The sequence below is a fragment of the Peromyscus maniculatus genome, chromosome 2 (assembly GCF_049852395.1).
Source record: "Peromyscus maniculatus bairdii isolate BWxNUB_F1_BW_parent chromosome 2, HU_Pman_BW_mat_3.1, whole genome shotgun sequence".
Taxonomy (NCBI): domain Eukaryota; kingdom Metazoa; phylum Chordata; class Mammalia; order Rodentia; family Cricetidae; genus Peromyscus; species Peromyscus maniculatus.
In genome coordinates, this window is record NC_134853.1 from 130589717 (window position 1) to 130602709 (window position 12993).

At 36.1% G+C, this 12993-nt stretch overlaps 1 protein-coding gene across 1 annotated transcript in view; it reads left to right on the plus strand.

The window, feature by feature from the left end:
* The window catches only part of Faf1 (Fas associated factor 1), a 339484-nt gene that overhangs the window by 82049 nt on the left and 244442 nt on the right, over positions 1 to 12993 (plus strand). The window contains exon 4 of the mRNA XM_076564728.1: positions 2949 to 3151. Within this exon, the coding sequence (XP_076420843.1) occupies positions 2949 to 3151 (203 nt within the window). The remainder of the gene's footprint in view (positions 1 to 2948; positions 3152 to 12993) is intronic.

Consider the following 12993-nt stretch of genomic DNA (forward strand, 5'->3'; position numbering starts at 1 on the left):
CAACTTTTACACAATGGCACCCTTTCTGTCACTGCTGCTTTTCACATGTATCTTTTATTCAGAGTGTAATGTTGTAGCAGTCTGGTTTTGTTTTGCTCCAGTATGTTTTATGTATCTAATTTTTTTCCTTCCAATCTAAGTGATTTCTTTCCCTGTTAATTAGTTGTGTATGGGAAATGCAAAGCCTAGCAGTAGGCCTTTGGCTTGTTTTTTACTATTGCACTCTAGAAACATCACCAAGGTGGAAGGACTGATTTTTTTTTTTCCCTCCCCTCAAATACTGAGGATTGAACCTAGGACCTCTTGCATGAGACATGTGCTCCATCACTGAGCTGTGTATACTTGCTCTTGCTCACATCCTTTATTTTTGTAATGCATGCATCTGTTGATCTCCAGCACCTGTGTGTTGAATCAGAATTTTGAGTTACCAGCAGTTCTGTTCTTTAGGTCATTACTCACTATCAACAGTGCAATGCTGTTCTGTATACTGTTTAGGTTACTAGAAGCTGTTCAGAACAGACTGTTATGACAGTGAGCGGGGATAATTGATGTAAATTTTAAGAAAATGAAGTACAAGTACTGTGTACTCTATACTTGTCATGGTGCTTTGCAAATTAATCATAGAGAATAAAAATATGTGCACAATTATTTGTTAATAGCTTTAGGTTGTCTACAAGTTACACACACACACATATGCACACACATATATTTTTTAATCTTGAGGATTTACTAGACTTCTAAGAAAAAAGCAACAGTGTAGGTAATCAAGCTGCCTAGAGGAAGCTTGCCTTAGGTGTAATGGAGGTAGGTTATCAGATGGTTCACCTACCCTTTCACTTGGTGGAAGGGGGGGGACTTCAGAGAAAAAGTAGAAAAGCCAGAGCTATCTCTACCCAGTTATGTGTATCTATCCATTGTAGCACACTTGTTTCTTTCACTCTTTGAGACTCTTTCGTAATATGCTAGGCAGATTTGGACATCACACCCTTACTATGTGCATATTTTTTTGAGAACAATATTTTTTTTCTAGTCTGTGAGCAGACTGTTAGAGGTATTTACAGCTACTCAAGCTAAATTGTTATTTATGCAAATTATTTGAGTTTAACATACTTAATATTATTTCTATCCCCAGGATTTAGCTGATAGAATTTTCAAAGTTATAGTTGCTTTGGATATAAAGAATCTCTCAGTTAAAACCCTTTACTTGTTCTTTTAGAGTATGTGTAGATCTGATTTTAGAGGCAACAAGGGACTTTAAGGGTTTTTGTTGGAAATAGGACTTCCTTTTCAAGATAACTACCCCAAGGAAGAGACTTACAAGAAGTTCCAAGCAGTTAGAAGTTATTTGGTGCATTGTGTTGTGGCAGGATGTCCTCCTAATGGAGGCCCAAACATCGAACGTGTATTGGAGAACAGGGGCCTCGAACCAGACCAATGACTCTTTGCAGTGAATGCTTGCAAGTAGAGATGTATGGACTAAAGAGTATATGGTGTGACTTGTTGGGTCACACTACAGCTTCCATGATGAGATTTTTAATTCCTTCCCCCCTTTTTAATTTTTCTCATGTTATTTTCTTCAATTTTTTTTCTCTTGAATTTTGTTTTATTCGGGAGGGGAGGTTGGGTGGGTTGCAGGAGCTGAGGGATGGAAAATGAATAGAATCAAGATACATGATGTGAAAATACATAGAATAAATAAATTAATTAAAAAAAGAAGTTATTTGGCCTTCTTAGTCATGGAAGTATGAGCATAAAAGAGACTAAGAGATTTCAGGGTTTAAGAATCTTTTATATGAGTCCGCAAGGTATCTTTATTCTATTTTTTGGGTTCTCATTCTTTCTAAAATAGTACCTTAGCTTTCACAAGAGAATTAGAAAATATGCATGTTCAACTTCCACTGTAATTCTGTAGTTTCCCAAATTAATTGAACTCATTTTCCGCAAGGTCATACCTGTTCTTAGAAGAAATAATAAACTCTTTATAAAGGACCATATTCAGAACTTTGTACTTTTATGACTTCAGCGGAACACTAAAAGCTGAGGTTGCCGCTTTCCTCTGTAACCTCTCCAACAGTCAGAAGGAGCAGCACTCTTACAGTCCTTGTTAGTAGCTCTCCCAGAGTTCGCCATCGATTTCATCACCTTAGTCAGTTTTTGTTAAGAAAGAAAGGATTGAACAAATTAAAATTATATACTAAAGTGATAAAGATATTATAAAGGAAGTGTGTGTGTGGGGGTAATCTCTAGAGTAAAACTGAGTTCATTTTGCACACACAGGGAGAAATATGTCCCCTCTATTTTGTAAGAGCAAAGAGTGAAAACATGTATGTGGGTTAGATTGGGGATTCAGTATTAAGAAAAGTCTCTTTGATGGCTCTATTTTCTTAACAAAATTAATCTTTTAAAACTAGGAGTGAGATAGAAGAATTAAAATTTTAAAGAAGTTTCAAAGTAGTTTTTTGTTGAAAATAGAAGTAGCAAGTCAAATAATGATTTATTGAGAGTGACTAGAAAGTACACTTAAATTTTTGAAAAAAGTGTGTGTTTGTGTGTATGTGTGTGTGTGTGTGTGTGTAGACCAAAGGACAACTTGGAGGAGTTAGTTCTCTTCTTCTATCATATGTTCTTGGGATGAAACAGTTCATCAGGTCTGATATCAAGAGCTCCTACCCACTGAGCCATCTCACCAGCCTAAGACACTTTAATTCTCATTTTAAAATGATGTTTGACTAACATGGCAAAAATCCAGTTGTAAATGATATAAGGTATTAGAATAGATAGAAAACAATGTGACTGTTGGCCATTACTAAGGATCTATTAGAAGAAATAGAACTTGGCTTTACCACAAGTGTAGGCAAATTGATAAGAAGAACATGCAAGCCAGTGGAGAAGATCCTTGATGGCACTGTGTAACTAGTGGTAATTTTTCTTTCCTGTCAACATTTTAGTGACTTTGGAGGTGAGACCATGCCAGGACCCACGTTTGATCCAGCAAGTCACCCTGCTCCAGCTCCAACCCCCTCCTCGTCAGCGTTCCGACCTGTAATGCCATCCAGGCAGATTGTGGAAAGGCAGCCTCGAATGCTGGACTTCAGAGTGGAGTACAGAGATAGGAACGTTGATGTGGTGCTTGAAGACAGCTGTACTGTTGGTAAGAATTACCTTCAGAAAGCCTTCATAAGTGAATCATACAGTAGGCAAATGCCAAGTTTACATAGTTATTTTCTTTTGAGTTGACTATCAACAAGAAGGGGGAAAAAAGCACATTGAATTGAATACTTTCTTGTACAGGTTATTGTACTCTAATTTGAATATATATTTGAATATATATTGTGGTGAGATTAAGGTAAGTTCAAGAATAATTTTTGATACACTGTTTTAACTCCCTTTCGTTGTGTGTTTTTGCCAATACAAAGCATTACTCTAAGGCACTGTACATACTTGACAAGCGCTTGACTGCCAAGCTACATTCACAGTTCTGTAAATACAGTTTTAGGATTGCTGTAAACTAAACACCTAGGAGCTTCAGAAAATATTGTAATTATTCAGTACATTGCATACCAGTCCTGCAACTAAAGCATACTCATTTTTATTCTGTTGTATCTGTTTTGTACTGCTACAATTAGATAAGCATAATTAATTTTCGTGAAGAACATTAAAATTAATTTTCTCATATATCTGCTGGGAAGTCTTAAGATTAAGGCACTGGTGGGTTCACAGTTTAGTGATGCCTTCTGTCTGCTTCTAGGATGGAACTTTATGTATTCTCTGGAGGTGATGAGTACCATGACCTTACATCACAGAAGGCAGAAAAGGCAAAAGAAATGGAGTCTCTTTGTTAAGCACTTTAATAAGAATCTCTTTCACAGAAGTGGGGCCTTTGTTGACTAAATTACCCCTTAAAAGCTCTGCTTCTTAAGTATCTTTAATTAAAAATTTTTATATTTTGAGAATTTCATATATGAGTACTTTGCTTAGGTTATTGTCACCTTTTCTCTTTCTCTCCATCTCCTCCCATGTTCCTTCTGCTCTTTTAGTTCATGACCTTTATTTCTTTAATTATTATTGTTACATTCACTTACTATAATTAATTCAAAATGCTTTATAAGGTAAATATTGTTACTATGTGATATGTATTACTCATGTATCTCTTCACAGTCTAGTTCTGTATCACAGTTATTCTCTCACAATTAAATAGATGCCAGTCAGGACTCATGTTGTGAACCTTCTCTTTGCTACTTTTGGCATAAATATTCAAGGCACACTAGTAGATAATATTTAGGACTTTTTTTTCCACTGCATTTGATTTGCTAAACTTGACACATTCTGCCACTTGCTGTTTGAATCTCTATTTGCACCTCTTTTGTTACAGTTCAGGAGTTGGTTTCTCTCATGTGTAACTAAAATAATTTCTCTATGTAAATTACATATGTTCCTTTTCTTCTCTTATAGTTTCCATATTCAGCCTAGTTTACTCTTTGTAAATCACAAATCCCTTTGTGTGTGTTTAAGTTACTTCCTGTCCCTCACATTGTATTTGTTTGACTTTCCTGGAAACCTCCATTGTAGGCTTAAGGATCTTGTGTGAATCTCCTCTGTGATGCCATTCTTAACCTCCGTGGATGGAGTAATTTGAATACTTTAAAAAGTGGATCTTAAAGAGCAATTCTTTCTTTGTGTTTGAAGTTTCCCTTCCTAGTGTTAACTTCTTAATCTTAGAAGAAAAGGTCTAATTTTAAAATTTCTTTCTCTATTCATAGTATGGCACAGTCATACCTATTGAGGAAATGGTTGGCTGCATAAAGAGTGTAGGGGTGTGTGTTTATATAGATTAGCTTACCCAAAATAGGACATTTGAAAATAGATTTTTGTGACCTGAATATAATTGTTGTAGAATGTCTTACTGTTTTCAGGAATTGAATAAATGTTAATTTTTCTATAGGAAAGAGCTGATCAATAAGATAATGCATCCCCCGACCCTTTTTTGCGTTATTACCAGGTAGATAGACCCAGGATTAAAAAACAAGGCTAAAATCAGTTAAGAAAGTTATACCAGAGTGACACCTAGTGGTGGCTGCATTGACTGGTTAATGGTTTTCCTGTCCTGTTTATTTCTTCTTTAGTTTCATACCTAAAACTTTCTAGTTTTGTTTTTCTAATCTTGAATAATTTAAAGGTATTTTAAAGGACTCATCCTTTTGTAAAGTACTTCTTGTCTAAAATATTCTTGTGGTATCTTTGAGGGTAAGGGATTTTTATGTATTATTGTGTCTCCAGGATCTAGCAAAGGATTTTATGCCAGTATTTGTTTAATAAAGTTTGTTCAGTGCTGTGAACAAACTTATGTTTGCTAGGTCCATTCAGCATGGCCTTAGTTCTATTTCTGGAATGCATTAGAAAATAATAGATCTATCATCAAGTTGAGTCACTTGTCTCTCCTGCCCATCCTCTTCTAATCTGCCTTTTAAATAGATTATTTATTTTTACTTCATGTGCATTCCTGTTTTCTTTGCACGTATGTCTATGTGAAGGTGTCGGATCCCCTGAAACTGGAGTTACAGGCAGTTATGAGTTGCCGTGTGTGTGCGGGTCCTTTGGAAGAGCATCATCTGGAAGAGCAGCCTTAACTGCTCTTAACTGCTGAGCCATCTCTTGAGCCCCTTAATTTATTTTTAAAAAGCTATGCTTATTATATTGAATACCATTTTAGTTTAAAAGAATGAGCTTAAAAATATAAACATTTAAAGCGTTTGCCACATTCATTTTCAGTCTGAAAAAGTAGTTCACATTATATAAACCAGTTTTGTTCAGAATCTGTGAATTTCAGTTTTTGTCTCAACCCTGTGAATCAGAATAGCTAGGTAACCTTTGGCAAATGCCTTAACCACTCCAGAGCTTCAGACATGTTTTGTGAATAATAAGTACCAAGTAGGTTTTTTGGGAGGAGGATGTTGTTGTTACTAGTAATTGTAAAAAGGGAAGCATGGATGCCTTATTTACCTTGTAAAGATATTGTGAGGGTTAAATGAATGACTTGTAGAGTCTATAGAGCATACAGTTACAGATTTTACTTTTGAGGAGTAGAGGCAGTGCATGTTGTATGTGGCTGTTGGTTGCTCTGTGCTCAGGTTGTGAACTTTGTGTCAGCTATTGTGTACTACCAAAGTACAGAGTCATTTGAAAATCTAAGTTAGCAGCACATTTTGCTAAACTGAATTGAACTGTAATTTTAATATGCATAGTTATATCATTGAAATATATCTCTAACCTAGCTTCATGCTCTTGATGGACATTTATTCTTTTATATATAAATATGTGCATGAGGTGTAATGTGATATGTCTGTTCTTTTATACATTGTAGTATGAGCAAATCAGGTTAATTAATATCATCAATATGTGTTAGGAAAATTTAAAATTCTCTTTTAAAAGTAATTTTGAAATGTGAAATGCATTATTAACTATATTCATCATAATTTGCAATAGATTATTTGGAATTATTCTTCCTACCTGATTGAACCTTTGCTCCTTTGACTGACATTTACCCTTTCCTAGATTTTTTTTTAAACTTATTTATTTATTTATGTATACAGTGTTCTGCAGGCCAGAAACGGGCATCAGATCTCATTTCGGATGGTTGTGAACCACCACATGGGTGCTGGGAACTGAACTCAGGACCTCTGGAAGAGCAGTCAGTACTCTTAACCACTAAGCTATCTCTCCAGTACCAGTTCCCCTTTCTTTACCCTGACTCTTTCCTCAGCCTTAATTTTCTCCTAGACTGTAGTAACCACTATTCTACTGTCTGCTTCTATGCGTTTTCTTTCTTAAATTTCACATATAAGCAATTATGCATAGTTTATTTAGCTAGTTTTTATGGTTGTAAATGACACAATTTTGTTCTTAATTGTAGCACAAATCTTAAAAGTTCTTATTAATAAAAACAAACCCAGAACCAGGTATTGGAGTGAATGTTGGAAGATCAGAGAAGCAGAACAGGCCACAGCCACCTCACCTCACCAACTTCTCAGCTGATCCTATTTCTTCAGACTGGAAGCCTCTGAGTCTTCATCCAAAATGAATCTCAGCTGAACTGCTGCTCGAAGCCTAAAAGCTTAACCAGGCTTCCTGGTTTTCACACCTTATATACCTTTTTGCTTTCTGCCATCACTTCCTGGGATTAAAGGCTCACTTTGTGGGATTAAAGGTGTGAGTCACCATGCCTGGCTGTTTCCAGTGTGGCTTTAAACTCACAGAGATCTGTATGGATCTCTGCCTCCCAAGTGATAGGATTAAAGGCGTATGTGCCACTATTTCCTGGCCTCTATATCTAGTGGCTGTTGTGTTCTCTGGCCCCAGATAAGTTTATTAGGGTGCACAATATTTTGGGGAACACAATACTACCACACTTAAGGATGAATAGTATTCTATTACATACATACATATAACCCATTAAATAATACCCATTCACCTGTTGTTGGCACTTAGGTTACTTTCATTTCTTTGGTACTGTGAGTGATGCTATAGTCAGCAGGGATGTATAGATATCCTTCAGCATAATGATTACAGCTTCTTTGGATATTTGCTCAGATGTGATATTTTTCTATCTAGATTCACATTTTAAAATCTGTGTTCATTTTAAATAGGGAAATATAGAAGAAATAACGGTCTTCCTCTTTCCTTATTTGTACTCCCTACTGTTACCAGTTTGATTGTTGTTTTGTTAGAAGTCTGTAAATTTTACTTTATTTAACATTGGTCTTTTGAGAAATTTGCTCATCATGTCAACATTTGTTATCTTTCAAGCAAGACAACAATCAGAATAATAGAAATTTTATCTAATATCTATTTTTTTGTATTTTTCAAGGCCTTTTCTTTTGCTAATATTTATTTTCTTTCATGACAAATTTTCCCCTTTAAAGGAGTAAATGTACATAGTTGTGGCTATAGTAGTAATTTTTTTACTTCTCCAAAGTCTCATATTTAGCAATTAATAAATTAGGAGATCCATATTTAACAATTGCTGAAAGTTAGGAAGTTAGTTATAAAAGTCTTTTATGTAATTAGATAGTCCATTTCATCACAGACATTTGTTGATCAGTTTGTGTGCAATAATGTGCTAACATATAGAGATGTATGTGAATAAGACAGACCTTATGTAGTGGATTTTTTTTTTTAAAGGAATATAAAACTATTTGTTGACCACTGTTCACCATTATTTACAATAAAGTAAATATACAGTTGGATGACATTCTGATACTATAAAGTTACTTTTCTCACTCATTGAACCAGAACCCAAATACTGAAAAGATTGATTCTACCAATAAGGAATGAGTCAGGATAAAGAAAAAGCATGCAAATCATTAATTTATATTACCAAAATTTGTTCATTTATGGTAGAGGAGTTTATTGATCTGTGCTGAGCTATAAGGCTAGAAGTAAAAAATAAAAAAGTTATTATTCATTCACTCATTCATAACTTCTATGTACACACATGCACACATACACTCTTTTTCATACCAATCACTATGCTACAGTGTCTAGTTGGCACTGTTAGTACAATACAGTAAAGAACACATTCTTACCCTTGTCACAGTGAGTAAATTGAAGTTTAGAGGCTTTCCAATTCAGGGATTCAGTCTTTAATCCTAGAATACATACTTTCTACAGTGAAATAATTTCTTCTTCTAGGCATACACATGGAGTTCTGTGAGGATGTTGAAAAGGAAGCAGTTAATTCAGTTTCAATTGGTGTTTTGAGAAAAACTGGAAGGGGAGTGAGTAGGGTTGTGGGATTGGCCAGAACAGATTCCAGAGAGGACCAGAGTATGATATATGAGTCAATATGTTATGTGGACAAAGTGGAGGAAAGTGTATTGTAGACAGAGATGAAGGACTGAAAGTGGTTTATGTCAAATGGAGAGTAATAGTCATGAGCATAAGGTTGGGCTTAAAAGCTTTAAAATTATGTACTATCTGAAAAACATTGTAAGAGAATATTAGCAAAATATATACCTTCTAGAGGACTTTTGTCCCGAGCATGTGAAGAACTCTCAAAACTCAAACTTCTTCACAGGACATGCTAATGTAAAATAGGCAAGGAATCAAGTAAATCCTTTGTTTAGGAGGATATAATGTGACAGCATGCTCGAAGTCATTAGTCACTGGGGAAATATAAACTAAAGCACAATGAGATATATATATATGTACAAATTTGGATGGGTAAAATATAAACTAAATACCAAGGGCTGCAAAGAATGTACAGCAATGGAAGAGTTATGCATTGCTGACAAGAATGCAAAATGGCAAAACACTTCTGAAGTAATTTGGTAATCTTATAAATTAAAACATAGACTTGCTATATGACCAAGCAGTTCTGTTCCTAGCTATGAGTTGAAAGTACACATAACAAATAACTTGCAGATAGAAGTTCATTGTATCTTTATTTGTAATAATCCCCAAATAAAAACACCCAAACTATTTTTCCAACAGACAAATAGGCAGCTGTGGTATAGTTGTGTAAAGAGTACCACTTAGCAATCAAGGAGACCAGACTAATGCTGCAGGCAGCAGGGAGGATGAATTTGACACCATAATAATAAGGAGCTGTACACCGAAAGTGATCTATATAATCCCACTTCCATTTTTACATAATGAATCCCATGTTGAAGGGAAGGTAGCTTTTTTAAAAAAATGCAAATGTTATTGTTAAAGAATACAGTATTCCCGCAAGTACTTTGTGTTGTCAGTCAACAATTGAAAAAGATTCAACCTGCGTGAATCTCCAGCAGCCATGTAAAAAAGTGAGCATAGCTGCATGTGTCTATAACCCTGGCATTTGGAAGTGGAGACAGGCAGATCCTAAGAGCTCTGTGGCCTGCCTGCCTAGCTGAAGCAGTGAGTTTCTGGTTCAGTAAGAGTCAGATTTCAAGGCAATAAGGCAGAGAGTGATAGAGGAATACAACTGATGTCTTCCCTGGCTTCTGCATGTGGGCGTGCAGTTGCTTGCACCTGAATACCTGTGTTCATGCATTTCAGAATACTGCCAATACTTTATGATTATAGAAAGATGAAACATTTTTGCAATCTGTTTTTGAGACTAGCATTGCCTTAATAGTAAGATCAGACAGAGATATTATAGGAAAAGAAAATGTTTCTTCTGCCAGGGTAAAAGGAGAAAACTTCAATGAAGCTGACCTCTGATGACTTTGTGCGTGCTTTGGCAGGTTTGCCCTCACAATATACACACAAAAAAAGGTTTTCAAAGTTAGGATTTAAATTGTTTTATTTTAAATTTAAAAAAAAAATGATAGGAAAAGAAGATATGATGTAGACACAAGGAAATATTTGGTAGAAAGGAATAAAATCCTGTCATCTGGGGCTAAGTGGATGCAAATATAGGACATTATACTAAGTAAAGTATAGAAAGATAAAGATCATATCTTCTCTCACATATGGACACTAACAAAAGTGGATCTCATAGAAAAAGGGAGTAGAATAGTGAGAAATCTAACAGAATTATTTAGATATTATGAAAAGCAGGGGAGATGAGAAAAGTTGGTTAACTGGTTCTATTTTCTATTCCACTATGCATGTGGAACAAAGTTTTATTTTGTTCTCATCCAGGTTTTTTGCAAAGAATAATGTGGACTTTAAGCCTTTTTTTTTTTTTTTACTCCCTCATACTAAGAACTTCTTTTAAGTCAGGAAGCCTGAATGTTTTCCAGAGTTTAAGAAAGAGGTGTCAGATGCATATGCCCAGACGAGGACAGCTCTATAAATAGCACCTTTATCCATGAAAGGAAAGGGCATGTTTATACGCGTTTGGGTAACAAATGTGACTTACCTTTCTACTGTCCACAAACAGAGTATTTGTCAGCATTGACATTTTTGGGAGCCAAGATTGATTCATGCTTCTACAGATGCAATGTTGAACCAGATTTTCTTTTTTCCCTTTTTTTATTTTTTGGATGGCTAGTTACTACCTAGAGTGCACAAAAGGACTTAATTTTTAAAAATTGCATTTTAGTTTGGTGTGTGTGTGTGTGTGTGTGTGTGTGTGTGTGTGTGTGTGTGTGTGTTGTGAACTTGCCATGGCATGTGTGTATAAGTCAGAAGACCACTTTTCAGAGGCATTTCTCTCTTTCTACCAGACATCAAATTCTGGTCTTCTGTATTGACAGCAAGTACCATTACTCATGGAGCTATCCTACTGTCCCAGTCTTTTCTTAAAGTAAAAAATGAGCCCTCAAGGTCATGAATGACTGATGTGGTGTTGCTGATTAAGCAGTGGTGTTTCTTTCTTCTTCTTCTTCTTCTTCTTCTTCTTCTTCTTCTTCTTCTTCTTCTTCTTCTTCTTCTTCTTCTTCTTCTTCTTCTTCTTTCTTTTTTTTTTTTTTTTCAGAGCTGAGGACCGAACCCCTCTACCACTGAGCTAAATCCCCAACCCTACAGTGGTGTTTCTGTGGAACTTGTGTAACATAAAATTCTTTCTTTTCATTTTCTTATCATTGCTTTGTTTCCCCAGTTTTAGCATTCAATTGTTTTGTATTTAATATAAAAACAGTAGGATTATGTGTTATTTTAATTATAGACTAGCAGCAACCCATAATAGGCAGATAAATATAAGAAAGATTTACAAATTCAAATTAACTTAAAGCAGTGGAGTGCCTGAAGCCAGCCCATACATATTTTAAGTAGACTTAATTCCTATAAAAGAACTTATGATTTAATAGGAAAATTATACTTTCTTGACATGTCTCATCAGCTTTTTGTCCCTTATTTTAATTTAATTTTATTTTAGCCTTTCAGTCTTTTGTTTTCACTAAATGGAGTTCTTGCCCATTTTGATTTGGCTGTCCTGTGCAGCCCAGCCCAGCTGTGCTTTGGATTGGTTTCAGTTACATACACTTCATGCTGAATTTGACTTTTGTCTGCCTTATAAAGCTTTGGCTATTTGATTCAGTAGTTTCCCTCTCTTCCTCTTCTGGAACTCTGTGGTGTTTCAACACATTTTAAATTGTCTTCTAGATCATATATATTGCCTTCAGGTTTTTTCAGTTATTTTAAAGTGTGTGTTCTTGTTTCATTCTCATACCCTATGGGTAGATGAACTAGGCAGAGTTATCCTCTATTTTATAGATGCTGATGTAAGAACAAGCAAACAACTGTATTTCCCCCAAGCAAAATGTTAATCCAAATTTTCTTTGCAAAATGTGCTTCCCTTATACTGAGGTATCTTACGTTTTGTAGTCTATGTACTACTCCTGTCATATGCTGGGCACATGGTAGGCATTCATGTGGAGCAGATCTGGTGGGCTGTAAGGCACTTGGCAATTAGAATGTCCACAGGAGATTTGCCTTTTGAATATGTTCTGTTTATCCACAGAAACCTTCCTTACAATTTCTTGATATTATAAAGATTAAGGTAGTCTCATGTAAATAGACATCTCACCAAGGGGAATGGGATGGACAGGAAATGCTGCAGGCTGGGAAACCCACTCTGGGTGAGGGTGCTTCAGGAGCAAGCTTGAGAACTGAGACTAGTATCTGCTGTGAGCTCCTTTGAGCTGTGGCAGGCCTAGAAGATGGCACTGTTGTAAGTTCCAGAAGGTCTTTGAAAGCTTTGGCCAGCAGCTAGTGCTGACAGGCAGGCATGTGTAAATTGAGCAATAGTCTGGGAAATTTGAAGGCTGCCAGTGCCACATGTGGCCAATCTCAAAGTCTTCTTGCTTGTGGGAATCAGTACAGAGGCTTAAGATGCTGTGTTATGAGCATTGCAGTGAGATCGAGGGCCATCTCCAAAGTTCCATCCAGTTTTTGTATTACTCAGGTCACCAGGGCTCACAGCTTAGGGCTGGTTCATTAATATATCAGAACCTAGCCGGGCGGTGGTGGCGCACGCCTTTAATCCCAGCACTCGGGAGGCAGAGCCAGGCGGATCTCCGTGAGTTCGAGGCCAGCCTGGGCTACCAAGTGAGCTCCAGGAAAGGCGCA